At 45.4% G+C, this 26,485-nt stretch overlaps 1 protein-coding gene across 1 annotated transcript in view; it reads right to left on the bottom strand.

Moving 5' to 3' along the window:
- The window catches only part of SLC25A24 (solute carrier family 25 member 24), a 267,768-nt gene that overhangs the window by 49,503 nt on the left and 191,780 nt on the right, over positions 1-26,485 (bottom strand). Inside the window, exon 8 of the mRNA XM_085602241.1 lies at positions 4,538-4,705. Coding sequence (XP_085458367.1) covers positions 4,538-4,705 — 168 coding nt within the window. The remainder of the gene's footprint in view (positions 1-4,537; positions 4,706-26,485) is intronic.

Below are 26,485 nucleotides of genomic sequence, written 5' to 3'. Positions count from 1 at the left end.
TGTCTACTTCTCTAAAATGCATAGCTTTCCAGGATCCATTATTGCTTTTGTACCCATTTCTACCATTAACGGGAAGGAGGTTGAAAGCACAAAAAATAGCAAAAATAGGCTCTGTCCCAGAAAAATGGCAAAATTGTGTAAAAAGTTTTGGGTTTCTGACAAAAGTCTGGTATCCCCTAAAAACTGGGAAAATTGTGATTTCAGCCCCACAAACCCTTTTTTGATAACATTTGCAGGGAAAAACCCAGATGCTTTCATTTGCAGCCCGTTTTTCCCATTTTCCCCCAAAAAAACCTAACTTTTGCTGCATTTTGGCTCATTTCTGTGACCCCTCCAGGGTAATACACAAACCCTGAGTACCTTCAGAATCCCCATGATGTTGGAATAAAAGGACGCAAATTTGGCGTGGATACCTTATGTGGTCAAAACGTTACAGGGGCCTCAGCGCGCACTACCCCAAATAGCCAAAAAAGGGCGTGGCACAGGAGGGGAAAGGCCTGGCAGCGAAGGGGTTAAGGACAATAGCAAATGAGGGTACTCCCTATTTTGAATAGTCTCAAGCCAAGCATATAGCCTACGGAGGCTGAACCTTTGCGACCTCTTGGGTTTGAAGCCCAACTGGTCATAGTGATAAACCATGTCTGAGACCGTTTTTTATTCTCTATTCTTAGGAGTGTGATAAGTAATGCACGGTGAAATGTATGAAGTCATATGAGAACAAGTTGCTGGAAATTAGGGCAGATGGAGAGGAACAGATATTACGGTCTTATGTAAAACATTATTAAGCAGTTTCAACAGCTACTTTATCTAGATGGGTAAGAACAGTAAGGAGTGAAGCAGATGTAGATCTTTCGAGGTTTGGTTCCCATTCATCTAGGGGTGCAATTGCTAGCAAAGTTTTCTGGGCAGGGGGTTCGCTAACAGAAATATTAAAAGCGGCAGACTGGTCTAATGTGAATACTTTAGCAAAATTTTATTTAAGACCTGTGGAGCATGTGAGAAGGGAGCTGGATGGTTTTAAACATGCATCATGGTAGCCTTCGGTCTTGTAATAAAATGGTGATTCTCTATTTAACAAGCAAAGAGAATCTTGATTTCATTAAAGACAAGGGAGGCTAACTTTATTCCACCGTCTTCATCCTTTGAGGAGGAAAAAATGAAATAGAAAATTTATGTTTAATACTATGGTTAAAATGGATAATATTACATCAACAAGTTCTTTTGCATTTGTTTTAGGTTTTTGTTTGCAGGCGACGTACAATAAAATTTTGCTGAGGATGAGAAGCTATTGTGTTTTGTCGCAGTTTAAAGAGGATGATATATACTGTCTGAACATTCCAAGATTAAGATGTATTTTGATGTTCTTTAAAGGGCTGCATGTTGGGGTAGCAATAAAAGGTTAATGCATAATGTTAGCCTCCGTTGTCTTTAATGAAATCAAGATTCTCTTTGTAAGTTAATGGGAGAATCCCCATTCTCAGCTAACTTTGTTTTAACAGTAATGCGTTTTAATAGGTTGGGAGGGTCACTCCTTCTACGTAAATAAGCTAAATTATGAAATGCATGGAATTCTGGTGCAGTAACTCTAGATCCATACAATGCCCACCATTCAGAACTGAAAAACTGAGAAACAGGCAGAAAATGCACAGGGATAAAATTGAAAGGTGAAGTAACAGATGTACTCTGAGGCAACAGTGTATCTAACTCTGAGGGCCCCTGTCCAGCTTCTATATCCTGCCTTGCCCCACTAGAAGAAACAGAGAACCCAAAAAGTTCCATAGTGGTGAGTCCCACAAGGCGTACCCATCCCTTGGTGCCAGGCAAACCCAGAGAACTCAAAAGGAGAACCTCACACATATTATAAATGAATATTGGTGAAGATGGATTGGTACATACATCTTCCAACCAAGTACAAAATGAATCATTAGCTCAACGTACAGTAAGTCAAAGATGCTAAAAAACTATCAAAAATTAAAGAAGTAAACTGTCAATATTACACAGTGCATTTACATAAAACAAAATTACAACAGAGCCCTTTAATTGCTCTCGAAATACATCTATTTATAATTCTGTTCTCCAACCTCTCCATTTGAAATATCAATTTTCCTCTAGATAGTGGCTAAAATACGAAAATTATTTTGTATTAAGCGATGGACAAAACTATGACAAATGGAAACTTTTATTGACCATGTCTATTAAGAAACTAAATACCACATAATGGGTCCCACACATTAGGTCCTTCTAGCTATTCTGCCTGGGTCGATATACCATCGACAATACAGTCGGATGTTAAACATGGAACAGTGGAGACGCTGCGATCGAGTGAATGGTAAACAGTGAGGTTAGTGGTTTAATAAGTGTATTAGCAAAAAACATCGCAAATTCCTAAAATTGTGGCCAGTTTCAAACCTAAATTGAACACATAGTATTATACCGAAGGAAAATAAGGACTACATTGTAACACCAACAGAGCTTAGAAAATATGGACATGCAATTTTGATGGCAAATGAATATGTGGTAAGGTAATGATTTATATTATCATTTTCTTTCTACATATCAGAAAGCAAATTATACTTAGCTCCACCTCTAAACATAAAGCACTATAATATTAGCCTTTCAGTACTGGTCATGATTAATATAGTAAATAGTAACAAATGATTGTAATATATTTCCTAAAGGGATTGACTAAAACAATGTGCTGAATGACATGGTAAGCAAAGGCACAGGTTATTATCTTTCCTACACTTGATTATATTTTATTTAAACTCAGTACACAGACAAAGTTATTGTTTTACTAGCATGCTAATGTTTAGCAAGTCCACTACTCTAATAACATTACTAGTAACTTTTGGAATTGTTGCATTTGACAGTTCATGCAGTTCAGAATAAAGTATCTGATTGCACGGTTTCTAATTAATCATGCAAACAAATATTTTCAAAGAACACATATGGCCCAAAGGAAAACAGGGCACTCTATACACAAACATAGCTCTAATAGCACATTCACTAACAGAAACAGTAATTCAGCAAGATGTTTTTTGTACAACCAGAACCATGCATAAAAAAGTGAATATTACAAGACATCTGCAGAAAAGTGATCAGTAGTCAGGTGAATTTTGTATAACTGAATCTTTAGGCATTTGTCAGATGATCAGGGGTGAGGAAATTAGTGACACAAGAGAATGCTTTGCTGAGATCTTACATTTACTTGGAGTGACTTATGACCAAAGACTGAAATGGATTTACTTCTAGTAGTACAGGTATCACTGATTGAAAGTTGGCTTTGTTCGTACATTGTCCATTAAATTACAAAAAACGTTTCAGGATAAAGAGATTAGGCCAGGACTGATGTCAGATTTGCTGCACTCAAGAATTAATCAGTTAGCAGAGCAGATGATGGCTTTAAGAAGTGTTTTGGCGAGAGAAGAGTTAATTACAGTCTGGAGAGCTATTTATTTGAATTTAACACAAAGAAAGATTTTCATTATCTGGATAAAGAAGTGGGTGTCCAGAGGAGCATCAAGATTTTACTGAATTTTTGCTTTGCTTTCAAGTCCCAGAGGCAGTTTAAGGTTTGTATTAATCTCAATTTCATTCTCCAACTTCAGTTTATTTTTAGGAGTACTATGGAACAGGGTCTGGCTTTAACAATTTTGGAATGGATTTAGAGTAGTGCCGACATATGCTTTAATGTTCCATGGCTTCAATATTTTTAGCTATGGGGTTATGAAGTGCAATAGAGGGATCATTTACAGTGTATTTAGTCATTTTTGAGGGTTTTTAAAAAGGTTGCAGGAAGGGAGAGGGAGGAGAAGGTTAGGAAAGGGATAGTGTAGTAATCAAGAACATCACATTAAGGTTGTCAACAATACTGAGATTTGCATGATGCACAATTAGTTCAAGATCATTTTGTTTGTTAGGGTTGACTTCGAAGCAGATTAATACAAGTCGAAAAATGTGCACTATTAACAAAGAAATTAGTAGGATGATTAAATCCGATGTTCCTTTCAGGGTTGATGGAATATACCTTTAGCATAGCTAAGTGGCACACTCACCACCAGATTACCTAATGAGTAAAAAAAAAAAAAACTTTAAAAAGGCATAGGAAATAAATATGGGCTCAAAGGAAGATGGTTTTATGGGCCTTAGTAATTTGTTTTGGATTACAAGATCATTAAATTATATTAGGTCATCAATAAATATTTCATTATGAGCATTAGACTGTTTACATGTTGCTAAATGATTACTAAAATACATGAGTTCATGATCAGTGATCATCCTCAATGCTACAAACAAATGTAAATCTTTGTAGGACAAAGTTAGACTACAAATAGAAAGGCTTGAAGTCCATGTTGTTCAAAGCACTCAACAGTTCATTTAGATTGATGGCTTACCAACCTGAAACACACTTATGGAATTTTTCATACTATATATAACAAATACAAGGTTTTTGTTACGTTAGCATTTAGTATACCCTTTGAACATTACTTTCACTTGTATCCTGGCAACCTGCCATAAATTTGCTAATGAAGCTCACCTCATAAATAGCCAGGTCGATTCCAGCATAGGGGATTATGCCCAATATGTTTGGAATGTAGCCTTTATAAAAAGCTTTCACGCCTTCTTTCTTTAAAATCTTCTTGCCACAATCAAACATTCCAGAGTACTGTCCAGTCTTACCAACAGCCAGTCTTGTCTTTAACACCTAAAATAAGGAAGAAATATGAAAGGGAAACATTTTAGAAATGTTGTTCACACAGTTTCCAAGCAGTCATTTAAAACATCTGAAACTGGAATACATACTAAAACTCTGAAGTTTTGTTTCCTACCTATATCAATTACTTTTAATTTACCTTATTAACAGATGACCCTGAAATTAGGTGAACTAGAGAAACATAATGGAGAGGGAATAAAAAATACTACCCACGTTGGTTGCAACAGCCCAATCTGAACACGAAAAGATCCTTAAAGAGTCCACTATGGTTAACTAAAGCAGTTTGGAACACATGAATCTTAACTTTTTGTGGGAGTTCCATAGCTTGAACACTGTATTTGAAGTGAACTGTCTCGGAGTACTTTGTACTTCATTGGGTGGATGGGCAGTTTATTCTTAGATGAAGTTTCTCTGAAGCCATGAGGGCTGCCAAAATTATTTAGATATTACGGAGACGACCCATGCACTCTTTTGAGCCCAAAACCGAGTTCTATCAGGAGCCTGTGGAATATCTAGCTGTGGATATATGATCAGATTGCTCCTGTTAAATTAATCGATTTGTAGCTAACCAGTTGGAGCACTGAAAACATTTAGAGAATCAATTTTTAGGAGAAGTTAATATTCTATTTGGAAAATATTACTTTTAGAAATGTGTGTTGTCTACTGATCCAAATCTGCCCCTCACCTTGCAATACTTACCAGACAACTGCGGTACAAGCAGAGTGTTCTGATGGCACAGGCCTATTGAACGGCCACACTCAAGATGTCCACTACCCAATTTTACATGCTCATCTCAAGTATTTATGCACTATAATCAGAAGGACAAATTTCTGTACTGACTTGACACAGCTTTTAAGTCTTTTCCCTAGCTTGTCAGTCCAACAATGAACAACGCAAGTCCTTTCTTTCTTTATTGTTAGATCAAGACATAAAAAATACAATTTGACGTCAACATGAACTTAAGTATTATGCTAGTTCACCGCAATTAGGGGTGAGAGTTTTACTGATTCACCTTAACACATTGAATGTTCGTGGTTTATTTATTCAGTTTTTAATTTCTGGTTTGATTTCAGATATGGAGTGCACTCATGGAGGTAGCGCTTCACTAACACCGATTATTCTATCGTACTTAGATTACATTGATTATCTACTTGTCACATTTGGAAGGGACGACTGCTACCTTCTTATGGTAGGTCTGTTTATTTTAAAGGGTTGATTTTATTACATGTTTTCCCTTTCAATGTCGCTTTTAACAATTGTATTCTGGACACGTTGTTTAGTATTGAGCACTTTTTGACCTTTTGTGTTTAAATGCATATTCCAGGCAAATACACACATTTTTTATCGTATAGTCACATCATATTAAATATATATGGTCCAGCAATAAATACCTAACACTCATGTGCACTGAGGTGTATTGTATTTATCCTCATTAGGCACGCTGTATTTTTGGTATTTCTCGTGACTTGTCCTGCTGCTATCCAACTATTATCTCAATTATCAGAGGTTTTGCTATTGTCTATACTATTGACAGTGGTCTAGCTCTTTTATTATTCTCATTGGTACTTTTCATTTGTTACTAGACTTTTGTTCCTTTTTATTTTTTAGGTTTATGACTTATGGCATGACGTGTTGACTTTGGACGTCGTACATGTATTCTACGTGTCCTGAAATTATATTAACAACATCACCCGTCTGATTATTTTGGTGGGTTGATACCCTTACCTATTTTTTGCTTCCTATACTCCAACCACGCAGCGCGTTATTAGTGTCTTGGACTATTCTTCTTTTTTGTTTGTTTTTTCTTATCTTCTTTTTGAGACTTTAAACTCTAATACCTCAGTGGTGGAACACTTCTATTTTCATTCTTTTAATTTCATTTTCCGCTCGATTTCTTCATCCGCACAAGGCCTTGGGAAGTTTGATATCTTCCTGTACACTTATTCCGGATCGTCACCTATGTTGGTGAGCACATGGTTGCTAGTATTCTCGATAAATGTTTACTGTTTTTAAAAACATTGTAGATATATTAGTCTTTTTTGCTTATTTTTCCAGCCTTGAAAAAGTCTTTGTAAGACGAAACACGTGTCGGCTGGTCCGTGTATTGAACTTGCAACCCTGCATTAATAAACAAAGATGACAAGTGTTAGACCTGTCAGCCCTTTGGGTGGTCCCTCCTCATCATTATTTATTTTGTCCCACTTTTGCCTCAAACCCTGTTTGAATTTTTCCTTTTTGGGAACCACCAGACTTTTTCGTGTTGCTGCAGATTCAGGGAGCCATCTTACCTACCCCTGAAACTTCTGTCTGAGGGCCTGAAGCACAAAATGGTGGCCACCTGTGACATCACCAGCATCCACTGGAACCTACCAGCACCTTCCAGAACATTCCAGAACCCTGTGACAGTTGGAGGCGGTTTAGAATGTTGGGAAGCTAAGACAGAGAGTTGGCAGTTGGAGCTGGCAGTTGGCACCTGACTGGTGAAGAGAGAGCAGCACAACAGTGAAGGAGGAAGGAGTGAAGCAGCAGGGGTGGAAACTTGTGCCTGGAGTGGGGTCCATAAACCCACCCTTGATACTTGTCCCTACTGATGGATCCCAGCCTGTAGCCCTGTGTGGGAAGAAGCCAGAAAAACTCATCCTAAGGACCTGGACAGCAGGAACAGGCCTTAGAAGCAGAAAGCAGCAAGATCCTGACCTGGAAACTGGTTTCCCTGGAGTCCGGCGTCGAGTAGCCTAAGACCTGGAGCCCGAGGTGGAGAAGCGGCGCTGACTGAAGAAGCAGACGTCGTACCCGGAGCCGCCTGAGGTCGTGAGAGGGCGCCGACGGAGGTCGTGAGGAATACCAGAGGTCGAGGAGGAAGTTAACCGAGGTCGAGTGAGCGGCGTCATCGGAGGAGTGAAGTCCGCCCTCCGGAGTCGTCGGAGACCGAGGTGAAGTGTACCGGAGGTCGGGAGTGAGGATCGCACCCCGGAGTCGCCCGGAACCTGAGAGGAGGAGCACCGGAGGTCGGGGGTGAGGATCGCACCCCGGAGTCGCCGGAAGTCGACATCGAGGCCAGGCCGGCCGACGTCATCGAAGCCGAGAGCGCCATCGGACCGGAGCCGCCCGAGGTCGACATCGAGTAGAGACTGCCCGACGCCGTCGAATCGGAGGTAGAGATCGAACCGAGGCCGCCGACATCGGACCGGAACCGCCTGCCGGCGTCGTCAAGAACTGACATTGTGCCGAGGCCGCCGAGACCGAACCGGAACCGCCTCACGGCGTCGACACGACTCCAGCGGCGTCGGAACATCAGAAAAAGGGCAGTAAGTGGAGTAGAGGGCGCCTAAGGCCCTGTGGAGACCTGAGAGACTGCTCTAAGGGGCTAGGGAGGTGCTGGAACCAACCTGACTGTGCCAGGGGTGAATTGGGACTAACCTAGAGAGGTTGTGTGGAGAGAGAAAGCCAGGGCACTGGTATTCCCCCCTTGATCTACCTCAGTTTAGGCCTCAGCCTTGTCCCAGCCAGGGAGTAGAACCCCTCAAGCCTTCCACAACCCTACAAGCTGTGCCTGGGCCAAATCAGCCCTTAGGAATTGAAAAGTGATCTGATTACATGAGTGCTGCTGTATACTTTTAATTATTTATTGGGGGCACTGTATTTATTGTGTTTAACCTATTTATTGCTTCACTATATTTATTGGTCCACAGGACTTGTTGGTGTACAATATTTATTGGTTCAGTATTTAATGCCTCAGAATATTTAATTGCCTGTATTACCTGCACTTATATTTATGTCCCTTGTATTTATGATCATCCCTATTTATTGAATCTCCAGACAGTATTTATTTGACCTGCACTATTTAAAATTTGTATATTGTGATTGACTTATTTATTTTCCCAATCAGCAACTAAGAGAAAAAGATAAAGAAGAATATTTTCATAATTTTTACGGTGTAGAGTCGTTTTTGGAACGGATGCACGCATGGTTATTGTTTGGGTATATTGTATGCTTAGCACGGTGCCTGTTTCCTGACCACTCGAGCCAAGCTACCACAGTGTGTTCGGGGAGTCCACCACCACCCTGCGGAGTGGGAGTGGGCTGTTTCCAACATAAATTGGTGGTAGCGGTGGGATAGAGCTGTGCCTACGTATACTCAACAATAACTGTGGGTAGTCCATAGGCCTACACCGGGAGTTTTCTCAAAGCGGCCTTCCTAATTGTGGGTTTTTGTTTTTTCCAAATTTACTCTGGTGGTGGGAGGAGGTATTATTAAAGGTACCCCCCTGCATTGTTACTGCACAAAACCTGTCCTCTAACCTGAGTGGGCAAGATGGAGTTTGTACTAGAAAATCTAGAAACGTACACTGTGGCCCAACTCGGGGAGTTTTGCCAGCGGGAGGGGGTGTACTGTCCCCCAGGAGCAAAGAAGGGTGCACTCCAAACCAGCTTAAGAAATTTGTAAACGTTGGAAAGAACCTACGCCACCATCTTTTTTTGAGTGGCGTAGTTCTTTGCTTCAGCTCTCTAAACTAGATATAGCTAGGGCCGGTAATCGTGACAGGAGAAAATACTGGAGGATGCTGGATGGGACTGCTTGAACTTGCTGGGTTTTTTTTTCTCCCAGCTCCGATGATTATTCTGCCATAGTGCCACCTTGCTGTTTTATTGATGGTCTCCCTCTCTCTCTTGCCCAGGCACACATATCCTTTTCAGCATGAATAACCACAAAGATGGTTAACTTCTGTCAGCTGGCTAGCAAGGGTTGAGCTGTTAGGGCGGCCGTGGTGGCTGTAGGGCTTCTATATTTGATCTCCCTCCGTTTGCCCTCCCAGCAATTGCTGTGCCAGCACAACGGTGCGCCCGTAGCTCCTGTTATCCAAGCAGCGGCTTTCAGTAGTCTGGAACCATGGCAGTAAATGAGGAATAAAAAATAAAATAAAAAAAAAATAAAAAAAAAGATGGAGTTTGTACTAGAAAATCTAGAAACGTACACTGTGGCCCAACTCAGGGAGTTTTGCCAGCGGGAGGGGGTGTACTGTCCCCCAGGAGCAAAGAAGGGTGCACTCCAAACCAGCTTAAGGGCTTGGGGGGAGGCACGCAGGGAAAGCAAGGCTGAGGAGGAAGACAGGGATGGAGAGCCTGACCCCGAGGGGGCTGAGATGTACCAACCTGAGGTGGGGAACCTGTCAGCAGGGCCCAGAACCATTTCTAGGAAGGGCAGCAGTGCCTCTAGCGGTGGCTTGTCTGAAGTGGAGCTAACGGACCGGAGGGAGAAAAGACAGCTCACATGGGACTTAGCAAGGCTGGAAAAGGAGAAGGAGGAGCAGAGGATGGCCCATGAATTGCGACTGAAAGAAATAGATCTTCAGATCTTGAGAATCGGGGCACAACCTGTTCCTAATGGTGGCAGCCAAATCCAAGAGGTCACCAGGGAATCTAAACCCTACCTGCCAAAGGACATAGTAGCTAGCTATGGGGCGGGTGATGATATCGCCAAGTGGCTAGCGGCCTATGAGGTCTCGTTAAGGGCCCATGGGGTTCCAGAGAAGTACTGGGGAGGGGGATTGTACAAGTACATGCCTCCAGCTGGTAGGGATGCTTTATTGGCCCTCGAGGAGGATGAGCAGACCCACTACCCCACCATGAAACTGGCGCTCATCAGAAAGTTTGGACTAACACCTGAAAAGTACAGACAGAAGTTCAGGGGTAGTCACAAACTGGGCACGCAGAATTGGGTGGACTTCCTGGACTATGCGAAGAAGGCAATGGAAGGTTGGATTCAGGGCAGTGAAGTGAGGAGCTACGAGGGGTTGTTTGACCTAGTACTGAAGGAACACCTGCTCGAGAAATGTTTCCCTGAACTGCGGCAACACCTGGTGGAAAGCAAGCTGACCAGTCCCCGGAAGCTTGCTGAGGAGGCGGACATTTGGGCTAATACCCGGGTGTCCACAAGGGGGACTGGAGGGGATACTCAAAAGGCCGGACAGGGCGCCCCCCAGAAGAAAGAGGGAGGGGAAAAGAAAAAGGAGTTCTCCAAAGGCCCCCAAAATAACTTCCAAGGGAAGGGAACAGGATTCACCTCTAAGGCTAACCCACCCAGAAACCCTAATCCTGGCCAGAGTCAGCAGCCAAGGGTTGTCCATTGCTACGAGTGCGGTGGCGTTGGACACTATAAAGGAGATCCGAAGTGCCTGAAACGACCACCCCCTCCCACTGGAGGAAAGACCCCCGGAGTAGCTAGTGCAGTGCTCGGGGAGGAGATGCCCTTAACTAAGGGAAGGGAGTGGGCGGGTGTCACTTTAGTGTCCCTGGGAGAACGGGAGATGGTTCCTAAGATCCAGGTGCCCGCAAATACCGCAAAGTATGGGCAGTGGGTCACCATCAACGGCCAAAGAGGGGAGGCTCTGAGAGACACAGGAGCCAGTATGACTATGGTGCGTAGTCAACTGGTGTCTCCAGAGCAGGTAATTCCCGATGTACTCCACCCAGCCGCGATGGCTGATGGCAGAACAGGTCACTATCCCGTGGCCGAGGTTCCCTTTGAATGGGGGGGGGTTGCAGGTTCACTTCGAGTTGCCGTAAGCCCTGCCGTGCCAGTCGATTGTCTGCTGGGGAATGATATGGAGCACAACGCTTGGAAGGAGGTGGAATACCGGACTCACACCGAGATGCTGGGTACACCTGACTGGGCCTGTGTTAGCACAAGGTCCGCGACTACCCGAAGAGGGAGTTCATTTCGGCGGGAGCCTGGAACAAAGGCCCAGCCAGCTGCCAGTCAAGGGAAGAACCGAGGACAGGAGGAGCCTGCCTCGGCGTCTCCACCCCGTAGGACGGATAGGCCACCGGAGGTGGTGGACCAGGAGTCTGCGGAGGGGGACGTTACCAACCTGGAGGACCTACCCATCCCGGCCGAGTGGCACGTGGAGGGAGGCCCGTCCAGGGAGGAATTCTGCCAGGGCCAGAGGGAGTGCCCTACCCTTGAGGGGCTGAGGCGACAGGCCGAAGCCCAGGCAGCAGGGAACGTTGAAGGGAACTACAGTGTTTACTGGGAGGATGGCCTCCTCTACAGTGAACCCAAGGCACCCCTACATGGATCGTCACGAGCCTTGGTGGTTCCTCAACGTTATCGAGCCTTCCTTCTGGAGTTGGCTCACGAGATACCATTGGCAGGACACTTGGGGCAAGACAAGACCTTCGCCCGTCTTGTCCCACACTTTTATTGGCCTCAGATGAAAGTGTCGTCCGATACCTACTGCCGGACATGTGTGTCTTGCCAAGCCAGTGGGAAAACAGGGGTGAAGCTGAAAGCTCCCCTGGAACCACTTCCTGTCGTTAGCACCCCCTTTGAAAGGGTGGGCATCGACATTGTGGGTCCATTAGATCCGCCAACTACGGCTGGTCACAGGTTTATCCTGGTCCTGGTGGATCATGCCACACGGTACCCAGAGGCAATACCTCTGAGGACCATAACAGCACCTGTTGTGGCTAGGGCCCTGATGGGAATCTTTACCCGAGTGGGTTTTCCCAAGGAAGTTGTGTCCGACAGGGGGACCAACTTCATGTCAGCGTATATGCGGGCAATGTGGAAGGAGTGTGGAGTGACCTACCGGTTCACCACTCCTTACCACCCCCAGACAAATGGTCTGGTGGAGAGGTTTAACAAAACCTTGAAAGGCATGATCAGAAGTCTGCCTGAAAGCCTGCGGAGGAAATGGGACGTCCTCCTACCCTGTTTACTTTTTTCCTACAGGGAAGTGCCACAGAAGGGAGTGGGCTTCAGCCCCTTCGAGCTTCTGTATGGGCACCCTGTACGTGGACCTCTTAACCTGGTGAGAGACGGATGGGAAAGAACTCCCAGAAAGCTTCCCCAGGATGTGGTGAGCTACATGCTGGCCTTCCGGAGCTAAATGGCTAAGTTGTGGAAGCAAGCTTCTGACAACTTGGAAGCCAGCCAAGCAGTAATGAAGGCGTGGTATGACCACAATGCTCACCCGGTGGAGTTGGAGCCTGGCCAGAAAGTGTGGGTGATCGAACCGGGAGAGCTTAGTGCCCTCCAGGATCGCTGGTCAGGACCCTTTGAGGTGTTGGAGAAGAAGGGTAAGGCTACCTACTTGGTGGACCTGAAGACCCCTCGTCAGCCCCTGCGGGTGCTGCATGCCAACCGCCTCAAACCCCACCACGAGAGGCCCGAAGTCATCTTGATGATGGTGACTGACGGAGGAGAGGACGTGGAAAGCGAGCCTCTCCCTGATCTGTTTGCGTCTCAAGAGAAGGATGGGTCGGTGGAGGGAGTGATTCTCTCCCCATCTCTAACTCCTGAACAGCAGGAGGACTGTCGCCAGGTCCTGGGGCAGTACTCCTCGTTGTTCTCCCTTGTCCCGGGTAGGACTCACCTGTGCGTCCATGACGTGGACACAGGAGACAGCCCACCTGTGAAGTCCAAGATCTACCGGATGTCAGACAAGGTGAAGGCCAGCATTCATAGTGAAGTCACTAAGATGCTGGAGCTAGGAGTGATTGAACCTTCTAGCAGCCCCTGGTCTAGTCCGGTGGTGTTAGTACCGAAAGCTGCACCACCGGGTGCCCAACCAGAACTGAGGTTCTGTGTGGACTACCGGGGACTGAATTCAGTGACAAAAACTGATGCTCATCCGATCCCTAGGGCGGATGAATTGATTGACCGGCTGGGAGCTGCCCAATATCTAAGTACCTTTGACCTTACTTCAGGGTACTGGCAGATCTCGTTGACTGATGGAGCAAGGGAAAGGTCAGCCTTCTCCACGCCCAATGGCCACTACCAGTTCTGTGTGATGCCCTTTGGGCTCAAGAACGCACCTGCCACGTTTCAGCGCCTGGTAAACCAGATCCTCACCGGAATGGAGAGTTTCTCTGCTGCTTATCTGGATGACATAGCCGTCTTCAGTAACAGCTGGGAGGATCACTTGCGTCACCTGCAAGCTGTTCTCCAGGCCCTGAGACAAGCTGGATTGACGATCAAGGCCAGCAAGTGCCAGATCGGGCAGGGGTCGGTAGTGTACCTTGGACACTTGGTGGGTAGGGGAGCGGTGCAACCCCTCCAGGCGAAGATCGAGGCCATCATGGCCTGGGAACCCCCCAAGACACAGACTGAGGTCCGAGCATTTTTGGGCCTCACGGGATATTACCGCCGCTTCGTGAAGGGGTACGGTACCATCGTAGCCCCCCTCACGGAGCTCACGTCCAAGAAACAACCTCGACGGGTAGTCTGGACGGAGGCCTGTCAGCAGGCCTTTGTGAGATTGAAGAAAGCCATGTGCGAGGCCCCGGTCTTAAGGGCCCCAGACTTTTCCAAGGAGTTCATTGTCCAGACAGATGCATCAGAACATGGCATTGGGGCAGTGTTATCGCAACTCAACGAAGAGGGTCTGGATCAACCCGTGGTCTTCCTATCCCGGAGACTACTTCCCAGGGAGCAGAAGTGGAGTGCAATAGAGCGTGAAGCCTTTGCAGTGGTATGGGCTCTGAAGAAGTTGCGGCCATACCTGTTTGGCTCGCACTTCCTGGTTCAGACCGACCACAGACCCCTTCGTTGGCTGATGCAAATGAAGGGGGAGAATCCCAAGTTGTTGAGGTGGTCTATTGCCCTACAGGGAATGGACTTTCAGGTGGAACATCGGCCTGGAGTGGACCACGCCAATGCAGACGGTCTCTCAAGGTATTTCCGCCTTAGTGATGAGAACTCCCAAGGGGTTGGGTAGCTCTCCCCACTTTCAGCTGGGGGGGACGCGTGTTAGACCTGTCAGCCCTTTGGGTGGTCCCTCCTCATCATTATTTATTTTGTCCCACTTTTGCCTCAAACCCTGTTTGAATTTTTCCTTTTTGGGAACCACCAGACTTTTTCGTGTTGCTGCAGATTCAGGGAGCCATCTTACCTACCCCTGAAACTTCTGTCTGAGGGCCTGAAGCACAAAATGGTGGCCACCTGTGACATCACCAGCATCCACTGGAACCTACCAGCACCTTCCAGAACATTCCAGAACCCTGTGACAGTTGGAGGCGGTTTAGAATGTTGGGAAGCTAAGACAGAGAGTTGGCAGTTGGAGCTGGCAGTTGGCACCTGACTGGTGAAGAGAGAGCAGCACAACAGTGAAGGAGGAAGGAGTGAAGCAGCAGGGGTGGAAACTTGTGCCTGGAGTGGGGTCCATAAACCCACCCTTGATACTTGTCCCTACTGATGGATCCCAGCCTGTAGCCCTGTGTGGGAAGAAGCCAGAAAAACTCATCCTAAGGACCTGGACAGCAGGAACAGGCCTTAGAAGCAGAAAGCAGCAAGATCCTGACCTGGAAACTGGTTTCCCTGGAGTCCGGCGTCGAGTAGCCTAAGACCTGGAGCCCGAGGTGGAGAAGCGGCGCTGACTGAAGAAGCAGACGTCGTACCCGGAGCCGCCTGAGGTCGTGAGAGGGCGCCGACGGAGGTCGTGAGGAATACCAGAGGTCGAGGAGGAAGTTAACCGAGGTCGAGTGAGCGGCGTCATCGGAGGAGTGAAGTCCGCCCTCCGGAGTCGTCGGAGACCGAGGTGAAGTGTACCGGAGGTCGGGAGTGAGGATCGCACTCCGGAGTCGCCCGGAACCTGAGAGGAGGAGCACCGGAGGTCGGGGGTGAGGATCGCACCCCGGAGTCGCCGGAAGTCGACATAGAGGCCAGGCCGGCCGACGTCATCGAAGCCGAGAGCGCCATCGGACCGGAGCCGCCCGAGGTCGACATCGAGTAGAGACTGCCCGACGCCGTCGAATCGGAGGTAGAGATCGAACCGAGGCCGCCGACATCGGACCGGAACCGCCTGCCGGCGTCGTCAAGAACTGACATTGTGCCGAGGCCGCCGAGACCGAACCGGAACCGCCTCACGGCGTCGACACGACTCCAGCGGCGTCGGAACATCAGAAAAAGGGCAGTAAGTGGAGTAGAGGGCGCCTAAGGCCCTGTGGAGACCTGAGAGACTGCTCTAAGGGGCTAGGGAGGTGCTGGAACCAACCTGACTGTGCCAGGGGTGAATTGGGACTAACCTAGAGAGGTTGTGTGGAGAGAGAAAGCCAGGGCACTGGTATTCCCCCCTTGATCTACCTCAGTTTAGGCCTCAGCCTTGTCCCAGCCAGGGAGTAGAACCCCTCAAGCCTTCCACAACCCTACAAGCTGTGCCTGGGCCAAATCAGCCCTTAGGAATTGAAAAGTGATCTGATTACATGAGTGCTGCTGTATACTTTTAATTATTTATTGGGGGCACTGTATTTATTGTGTTTAACCTATTTATTGCTTCACTATATTTATTGGTCCACAGGACTTGTTGGTGTACAATATTTATTGGTTCAGTATTTAATGCCTCAGAATATTTAATTGCCTGTATTACCTGCACTTATATTTATGTCCCTTGTATTTATGATCATCCCTATTTATTGAATCTCCAGACAGTATTTATTTGACCTGCACTATTTAAAATTTGTATATTGTGATTGACTTATTTATTTTCCCAATCAGCAACTAAGAGAAAAAGATAAAGAAGAATATTTTCATAATTTTTACGGTGTAGAGTCGTTTTTGGAACGGATGCACGCATGGTTATTGTTTGGGTATATTGTATGCTTAGCACGGTGCCTGTTTCCTGACCACTCGAGCCAAGCTACCACAGTGTGTTCGGGGAGTCCACCACCACCCTGCGGAGTGGGAGTGGGCTGTTTCCAACAACAAGGAACTAAGATTTAAGGGGTCTCGGATTTCTTATCAGAGAATTCATCAATGGAACTGATCCCATCATTTCTGTCTTGGACAAGCATATAGAACTTGTGTAGAGTTGACAACTTATATTAATGGGGTATTTAACCCGTACACAGTAGGGGAGTGCCATACAAGTCTTCTAATTTCTAATCATGAACTTAAGTAAATACTTTAGAAAAGACAAAAAATATTATTAAAAAGATAAAACGACAGATAAAACAATTGTAATAAAAAGAACACATTTGAACAGCGCGTTTCAAAATGTACAACTTTGACTTTTAAAATACTTTAGAAGACAAAGTCCAATAAAGGACCAAGTACAAGATACAAAGAATTGTGCAAGCATAAATGGTTTTAAAAAATTCAGATTTGTGCATATAAGCAGCAACTCATTGTGCAATACAGTCAATTCATATACATCATGAAACAGATGAACTCATACCATACTATCTTTAAAATGCTATAAGCTAGTGCTGTAGACTTTTTAACAGTAAGTTTACAACAAATGCAAAGGACAAGCTTTAGGCCTTACTACATTTGTACAAGGCAGGAATTTTGACAGACACATGGGATTTATATGTCCTAAAAAAGTCTAGTCTATTTGTATTTTTATCCAGGCAACAATTTACAAAGATTTAGAATTTCTGAAGTGAAGGTTGGTGGCATATCATTACAGTTGATACATCTGCTTGATTAACACGCAAGTAAACCCGAGGGTTATTACTAAAAAGTGTTGCTCTAAATATTGAGATACTGAATGTTCACTAGACATACTGTGAAGATTATATAACAAGCTGACTCTAGACTATGAATTCCTAATTTGAGAGGATAGGTAATGGCTTGTTAGAATCAAATAATGAACTCCTGTTAACTCATATTAAAGTGTCGTCTACATTTGCCTAACAGTCTGCCTTTTATTCCCGCAAATTTTTTAAGTTTTGCAGGCAACAACTATTAAAGGGCACAAGAGGTAATCTAAACAGTATCTATTCAGCTCTCTAGAGACCGCGGAACTCAATCGCATTTGCTTCTGACACTGCTCGGAGGACTAGGGGTTAAAAAAAATCAAGCAAAAAGGGATCTTTAACGGTTGTGTCTCTTTAGGCTATCAAACAGTTTATATTGATGTTTTGAATGGGATAGCTGGTCAGTTGGTAAAACCCAGATAGAATCAACAAGCCACTGCTTAATGCATGGCCGCATTTTTAATACCCGGGACTTTTACACTAGGGAAGAAGCTCTCAGGAGGATTGGAGCAGTAACTAGGGTCCTAAGTGTTTTATCAGCTCTGTCCAGGAATATTATGAGGCTAGCAATTGCTTGTGGGTGAGCTTCATTCAAGAGAAATTTAACAGCCACCAGTAATGTCAGTGTCCCTTGTTTAATCAGGAAATGGTGAAGCATTCTTTTGCGCTCTTCTAATAAAATGGGGCATATACAGAGCAGGTGAGTTAGTGATTCAAGGAACAGGCTGCATAAACTGCATATATTGGTATTGGGCTAGCGCACCAAGGGGGGGCAAAAGGTTTAATGATAAAAAAACAGCCCATTCAAAGTTGATAAAACTTCACTTTTAAAGTACACTGAGAATGATTCAGTAATTATTTTTGGACTCCTCTGTTAGCGTAGCTCTCAAATCGGCATGCTTTCGTTTCCTGAAAGTACGACGGTCAGTTGCAGGGGATTCCATATGGACCTCTTTGTTTAAGGCTGCTTTAAATTGATGGTGAGGCTGATATCAGTTCCACAGAGCTGATGCTCCTTTAAGCTCCAGGGCATTGGTGAGAGTGTTCGACCAAACATTTGGAGGTCTCAGACTATTTGCGATTGCAGTTTCTAACCAAATGAGATTTTTTCAGGGATCCTTTTTTGGCAATCCGTGCTGAATGCTTATACTTCAGAAGACTGTCTCTCTGTGTAAGGAGTTTGTTGCTCAACTTAAATTCCAGCCTGATCTGGGATGTTGAGGAGTTATGTGGGAGCTTACACAGTGACCTGAAGACAGCGCTCGGAGCATTATTAAAAAAAAAAAAGCCAAGCTTCCCTGGAAATGCTGCTGCGCGGTATGCCAGGGTCGGGATCTGTTTATCGATTATTTTCAATGGAGGTTCAAAAGTAGCCTGTGTTATGCTCTTGAATATGGTTTGGAAAGCAAATTGTAGTGAGGCAGATTTGTTTTTAATAAGTTGTGTTAAATTATCTCCCTTATCATCCAACCAGCACCCCATGTATTTGTTTGAAACAGTCAGATGATGCTTGTTTAGATACCAGGTGGCTTTTTTTTTTATTTTTCCTACCAAATACCACAATATAATTATTTTTAAGTTTGTCATTCCATTTGATCTGCAATGGTTGTGTAAAACATCAATCAGTCTTTGTAACCCCCTCGGCGTTTGGCTTAGACTACATGTTCTGCATAGATGAAAGGAGTGATGTGTTGATTTGCCAGTTTTGGCGCATGGCTGATTACGGAGTTCAAAGTAGGTACCAGATCGCACATCAGCAGGTTAAAAAGAGCCAGAGTTAATACACAGTCTTGTTTAACACCTTGTGCAGTGTTTATCTTATCCGAGATTACTGAGTTGTTTCCCAACTTTACTCTGGCCCATGTGTCAGAGTAAAGCAGCTGGATGCAGCGAAGTAGTACCTACGCAGTTTGCTAGGCATCAAGCTCAGACCAGAGGTGTTGGCGGTTGACGTGGTCGAAGTCCTTTCTGTAATCTATAAAACAGCATTATGATGAATCATTCTTTCTTATCTGATTTGCGACGAGCATCCTTATGGCCACGAAATTGTCAGTGGTGCCTGAAAAAGGTCCGAAGTTTGATTGAAGGATATTAGATTATTATTTTTGACTTGCCCATGTTTTGAAGTCCTCCAATAATAGTGATGCGAAATATTTAGCCTCAACATTTAGGACGGCTATGAGGCAATAGCTATGTAGGAGAGCCACGGACCTTTATTGTAAATGGAATGTAAAATCAGATTTTCGTGAAGTAGTGCTGAACTAGGAAGCTTGTTTGTAAACTGATGCTGGAATCCCATTTGAGCCGGGTGGCTCCGTCACCTCTGCTTTTCTGGATCCGGTTTGTTATTCTTGTGGCAGTGAAAGCTATCATGTATTGACCAAGTTGTTCTTCTGTTGCACGGACTTTCACTGCACTGGGGTTTGCCAGCTGGGGTTGGGTTGTTGATTAGAACATTGTGTTGATGCGCTATACAAAGAGCGAATATGTGTGATTCAGTTTTCGGGGGTGACATTGTTCCCATTTATATTGACTGTTTCTAGCCCCCTGCTAAGACGGATAATGATGATCCAAAAATCCTTAGGAGTTTTATTTCGACAGGACAGAAAGACTTCAATTTGTGGTGCTTCGTCATGTTTTTGTTTTGCTTGCCAATTTTGGTTTTTATATTGACACTGGAGGACATTAAATTCTGCACGCAAGGAGGGACATGATCATGATCTGAGTGATCTTAACTTCTTGCTAAGCAATCTCTTCTGGGACCTGAGAGCTATTGTGAACCACGATTTTGAAAAGGTGGATCTGGAAGAAATTGCTGCTAATTTGGCTCTTTGGCTGCTGACAAGAGCAGAGTGCAGTCTTTGCACAAGGACTTCCCAATCAATGATTGTATGAACTGAGGGACAAGTCTGATCAAATAGGTTTGCTTTTCATATGGTATAGTTGGCAGCCACTTCCGAACTCCACATGACTCATTTCCAGTTATAATGACTGTCGTTTGATTCAATGAACTTGGGATAGTGTGTGCTTTAATGTAATTTATTATGGACAGGCTCTGGGGCATGTGATCACTTTCGACATGCAAACATATGAGGTGACGGTATTAAACAGCATGACTGAGCAAAACGTGTAATCTAAAACAGCTGATCTTTTCAGGTAGAATTGAGTAGGGTTGATCTTACGGAAAGCAATTTTTCAAAGCTTGCACGATCAGGCCCTCTAAGGCAGCTGGCAGGGTGCGGCCAGTGGAGTCTACTCTTTGTGGCAATATTACCTGCAATGGAATCAGCCACCTAGCGACTGCTGTTTTTTCAGTGATGCTGCAAAACGAGTTATGGAGAAGATTTAGATTGAAGTCTCCCTTCAGGAGAAGATGGGCGTTAGCGTGACTAAGTTGAATGTCTGAAATTAACTGCTCCAGCTCCTTTACCTTCTGATTTTTCCCTGCAGATGCTGGATTGATGTATACATTTATCAAAAATAGTTTGTGCTTTGTGAAAATTTTGCTCCAATTCTAAATCTTGACATATAAAAAGTCTTTATGACCAGTGGTATATTTAGAAACTGCAAAATCCCAGCAAGTTGTCAAAAAGATGGAAAGACCTCCCACTGCCTGCCCTTTGTATTCGATCTGGTTGCAGGAGAGAAAACCCTGCAGTAGCCTTCTCTCAGTGTTTTCATATCGCACCAGGATTCTTGGCTACATTCGATATCATATGATGTTAAAAAAAGACATTGCATCAGAGTCAGTTCGTAGATTTTTTTGTACTGCCACATTCCAGGAGACTGAAGACATGGTTACTGCCTTGTTCTTAAGGTTTGACTTTAGCCTAATATGATCTTTAGTTACAAGTCAGTTTGATTGGGGCTTGGCTAAGGTGAAAGGGAGCTATCCCCAATACTCTTGGAGTTTTTCTACCAATAGAGTGTCAAACTTGCAATGTCTACCTGCCTGTTTGATGAACGTTAAAACGATTTGCGATTAGAAATTAGTGGGCATTATTGGTTGAAGAGGGTCTGCTGCATTTCTTAATAGTGACGTTGTCTTTGAGTTTGATCAATGCACAGTTGCAAGCAGGTTCTATTTTGATTACATGGGTGCTGGCTGGGAGCTTGATCCAGTTCCTTCTTTAAGAAAGCTTTTGGACACCGAGGCCTTTTAGGGGAGTTATCAGAATTCTCCCAGGATTTTCTGATTTTCACAGATTGCGTTAAATAGGGATTGGGTTGACCACGTCACAGCAGCAGCTTCCTTATGCACAAAAATGTTTGAGGGTGTAAATTTTATAGCAATGATATTGTTTTTATTTTTTTATTTTTTATTTTTGGAAGACCTTTATTGATAGAAAAAGGCAAATACAAGTCAACAAGGAGCCCTGGGGGCTCACACATACGGTACATTACAACTTACTGAAAGCACAGAGGATACATTACAGAAGGACTGAGGTCTAGTTTTAAAAGTTTTCCTTGTAGGATAGAAATAAGCAGGATATCGTAGCACAACAAGTCAATACTGGTGTTGGACAATCAGGATAGATAATCTTATAGCAAAAGAAAACACCAGAGTCGCTGCGTGGCACCGAGAAAGGAACGTCTAAACCCCAGGGAAGGAAAAAGGACAAAGAATAGAAGGCCCATAGAACAAAAAAGAAAAACAAAAAAGAAAGCAACCCCACCCCCCAAGTACCCCCCACCCTGCACCCCTGCAGCTGGCTACGGCCTGTCCCCCCCTAGCAGTGTGCCTGTCGCCCAAGAAAAGGAGTCCCGAAATATAGAGAGTAAGAAAAGGATAGAAGCCTAAAACTCTCATAAAATTAAGAAAGGTGGGGAGGAGCCCACTATTCGTCCCCCAGCTCCGCCGTCTCGCACCAATAATAGCAACAGTAGTCTGACACCCAATAATAATAACATGCCCAATATGACGAGAAAACTGGGGTCACAGCAGCAGCGCGCAGGGTAAGTAAGGCAGCAACACCCAACCAAAACATCCAAAATATCAACAAGGAATCTTCAAGCCATGATTGATAAGCGTAAGCCCCCGCAATAGTCTTCTAGCACCACCGATACATGTCCCGGTCACTCAGAGAAAACTAGGTCCCCGGCTGCCCCACCCGCAAGAACGGTGCGAAACATTTATCAACGGAGGAGGGCCAACCCATGATAACAAAAATAATCGACAGGAGTGTATCCGGCCATCCCCTCCCGGACCCCTATGCAAACCATACCCAAAGTCCAGCTTCCTCGTCAGTCCAGCATAGTCCCAGGAATGTAGTTACCGGTATCAAGGCAAGAAAAAGACAAACTCAACCCTGACCCCTACGTTCCAGTGCGCCAGCAAAGTGCAGTTGCGGCGTAGCCCCGTAGAGTAGGAAGAGCATCCGATGTGACCACCTAGAGAGATGGCAACAGCCAGTAATCGCCATCCAAAGCAGGACAGTGTTATCCCCAAGAGTGCAGTACGGGCAGGCGTACAGTGATAGTCCACCGAAATTAGGCAACTCACTCCCGGGCAACATGTTCAAAGTAAGCAGAGCAATCTTGTCAGCAGCACCCGCTGGCGGTGGTAGTCCTGGCATCCGACGGCGAACTTCTAGTTTCCGTCCAAATATAGAATGCACTGTGTCCTCCATAGTTGCGACAGTCCGAGCGGCGGTGATGTTAAGTGCACTCACAGTCAGTTCCTCTACGTCTCCCCGGAGAGGCTGCACACGACTGCCGAGTCCTGGGCTCGGCGATCTGCTCCGCGCACAGCCGCCCGTCCGGTCCGCCAAGGAGAGAACGGGCACAGCGTCGTCCAACCGGCGCTCCAGGTCACGGGCGCTGGAACAAAAAGCAGCTCGCATAGCAGCCAAAGCTTCCAGGACGTCGCCGATGCTCACGGGCATAGCGTGAGAGGAAGAGATGCCAGCTCCCTGTCCCCGGAATCCGCAAGCGTGTGGCGACCCTCGAGCCCAGTCTTTAGCATACATGTCCAGGCGTTGTTTAGTAGGTCAGCTCCCAGAAAGGCAGGGCCAAACCACAGGGACAGGGCAGCAACCTCTAGTCCAGCGCCACGCACAGGGACAGCACAGTGACGGTCCAACCAGGCGCCGTGTATAAGCGCCGATCACTCAATACAAATGGCCCCTTCCATTACACTACGTAGCGAGAAATCAAAGAGAAACTTCCAAAAAGGGGGATACATTTGTTGCATCGGCGGTAGTAAAGCAGCGTAGCGGCGAGACTCCAAAAGAAACTGTTGCGGCACTTCTGAGGATCTCGGTGGTTTGTCGCGTCTCGCCGGCGGTTTCAGATTCTCATGTAATGGCCGCTGTTGTTGCCTTCTAGTCGGACGCTGCCGAGAACAAAGGACCGGACCCACTCAGCAGCCGTCTGCAGGAGTTCAGGGCATTTCTTCATTCCCGGTGCAGGAGGAACGACGGGGAGCCTACCATCGGATGCAGCGTCGCCTCCCAGACCCGTTACCGCACAACAGGCACGATTCCGCAATCAGGAGAAGAAGCGGTACGGGAGGGAAGCGGACGAGTCGGCGGAGCCGAGGGCTCAGGCGGCCATCTCTGTTGCAGGCTAGGCTCCTCAGCAATGATATTGTTGGTATTTAGATGACATATGTTTGAATGTGAGGCCAAAGGTTTGGTTATGTTACCCCAATTCAGAATATCGCTGTTGCCTTGTGATACATATTCAGGGTGCCATATTGTCGTTAAAGCGGACACATCTTGAGGTGTGATATTGTGCGGTATATGCATAGCAGAAGAGGACAAGGTTTTAATCTAACAATGTGAATTTGAGTTAGATTTCCCTGTTCCTGAGTGAGATGGAACGGTAAGTCCAGAAACTCTGTTAATCGAGTAAGGAGCTGAGGAGGCTGCAACATTGGAAAGCGGCATTCATGACACTGAGACACTTAGCAAGTTGATGGTTATAACTGTCATTTCACCCAACTTGAGCGGATTAAACATTGTTGTGGGATGGATGCACAAGTTCGATAATGGGCCAGTTTTGCGATCACTCAAGATTTCACTATTCAATGGTACATCACAGTGAGCTTGTACCATGACGTGGGTGGTACCTGTATTATGTTAGTTTGTTATTGCCACAGGGTTTGTTAGTAAAACTTTAGACTCTGATTGGAGTTGTATACTTAGCGTGCCTGAGTGAGTAGAGTTTGATTCTTGCGTGAATTTGTGGCTTGAACTACCGATGTTACCATGCGTGTTTGACAATGCCAGAGAGTCAGAGGACGGGTGTATCCCAGTTACCACATCTCTGGATGGGGAATAAATAGGATCTGAGTTGGAGGATTGTGCGCTGATAGGTTTTTTGGAGGCTGACAGAGTGGTTTGGACTTGGGGGACAAATTTGAGAACAGATCCCTGGGTAATTCAATTGTGAACACCAATTCAGGGGTTTTTTTTTTGCAATATGAAAAAACTATTCAATTGTGACAGCCTTATTTGCAGCTCTCACGATCTTGTCCTGCTATTTATTCTGTTTCCTGAGCCACTGCCTCTTGCGTCTTGATAAGTGTACAGGCAGAGTGCTGTAGATGGCAGAGATTATAGGTGGATTTGTTGCAATGTTAGGTTCCCTGAAAGTGTCGGCCTCAGTTATGGTTGATTCGTTGCTGTCAAAAAGTTAAGATTGGGGGACATGGGGTGTATTTTCAAACTCAGTTACATGCTGTTTTCTTTTTTTAGTGGAATCCACTGGAACTGCTGGTGATGGGGGCTGTTCAGAAATGCCAGGCAGAACTGTTGGTAGTGGTGTAATTTAGGGATTCCTTACCATTTATCCTGTAATAAATTGCCCATTCTAGAAGGGAGGGAAAGCAGCTTGTCCATGAGGATAGAACAAATGCACTCTTGAAGAAAAAGGAGCTGAACTTTGAATGGGTGGGCTATGAACATTTAGAAGTAGGATGCTAATGGTGGCATTGAGGCATTCAAAACGTGAGTCAATGGGTGATGTATATTGAGCTAGTGTCTCTAATAGAGAAAATTGGATGTCAAACTTGTTGGACTGAAATTCCAAGGCTTTAGCTGTAGTGTCTGGTGTATTGATTAATTGTTGCCAGGTCTTAATATCTAACTAGGAGTCAGTTGTGCAAGCCTGAAAGGGAGAGACAGTTTGAAAGTAACCAATGAACATTGATTCATGAGAATCTGAGGTGTTAATACTAATAATGGCAGACAAAGGAGTAAGCTGTTTACCTAGATCTGGTTCATTATTCACCACCGACTCAGTGCCCGTGCCCAAAGTTGTTGATGAGGGTTTTAATGTAGTTCCCTGCTCAGACTGTGAGTTATATTGCTGCAAACAATGCGTCATCACTAGGTGTAACGTTTTTTGTATTGTGCAATAAGCCATTTGGTGTCGTCCAGCTAGACTGCAAGTCCACCTCAGATTTTGCAAGAGGGATATCCTGCAGACAGTTTTTTTTGTGTTAGTGGAGCCAGTCTTGGCTAATCCATTTGCTGCTCAAGGGTGAAGGATGCCATTGTATCGGTGGAGTTGGATCTGGTGGACTGATCCATCGGATTGTCTTGTTGAGCTCTTTGGGCAGCAGCTGCTCCCTTGCCTTGCAGGCCTGACTAGGGCATTAGTGGGGGATTGTAATGTTGGAAACACTCCATTTACTTCCTCAATAGAAGGATATATGGCTGCACCCTCATCTTTCATAAAACAAAACTTTGACGGGTATTTCTGAAGTCTGGGCCATGACCTACAGCTCTACCGCCGCAACCACTGGTTGAAGCTGGGTCTTCTGCCCGCTGCAGCGTTTCGCAGGATTTTTGTGTCATTGCTTATATGGCGCAATATATCACTGCATGGTCACTGTGCGCTGTACCTGGTCCTTATTTGGTCTTTCTTGATCTTTATTTGTACAGTTTTAAAATTGCCATCAAAAGGCCAGCAGATTGACTGTCCAGCTGGAGTGAAGGTCATGCGTGATCAGCGGAGCAGAAACACAATGTCTTAAGTGAGAACATTCATTGACTTGGCTCTGGCTGGAGACTAATAGGTAGTTGACAAAGGGACTACCAAAAGAAATGGGCAGCTGTGGCAGTGATTGGTGCAGTAATACACCGGCAGCAAGAGGCTAGCAGCCGACAGTGAAAGGGCGATAAACACATTCTCACCTGCTATGCTATGCCAGTTGGTGCAGTAAGAACTACTGTGGCTTCCACATTGCTTCTGGATTCCTTGGTCCTTTACTCCTTGCCCCGTCTGGGAACGACAGTTCACACATGAGCAGCAGAGCACAATTCAAGAAATCAGTCTGCACCG

Source organism: Triturus cristatus, chromosome 4_2 (assembly GCF_964204655.1).
Source record: "Triturus cristatus chromosome 4_2, aTriCri1.1, whole genome shotgun sequence".
Taxonomy (NCBI): Eukaryota; Metazoa; Chordata; class Amphibia; order Caudata; family Salamandridae; genus Triturus; species Triturus cristatus.
Note: the sequence above shows the minus strand (reverse complement) of the source record. Positions and strands in the feature narration are given on the sequence as shown.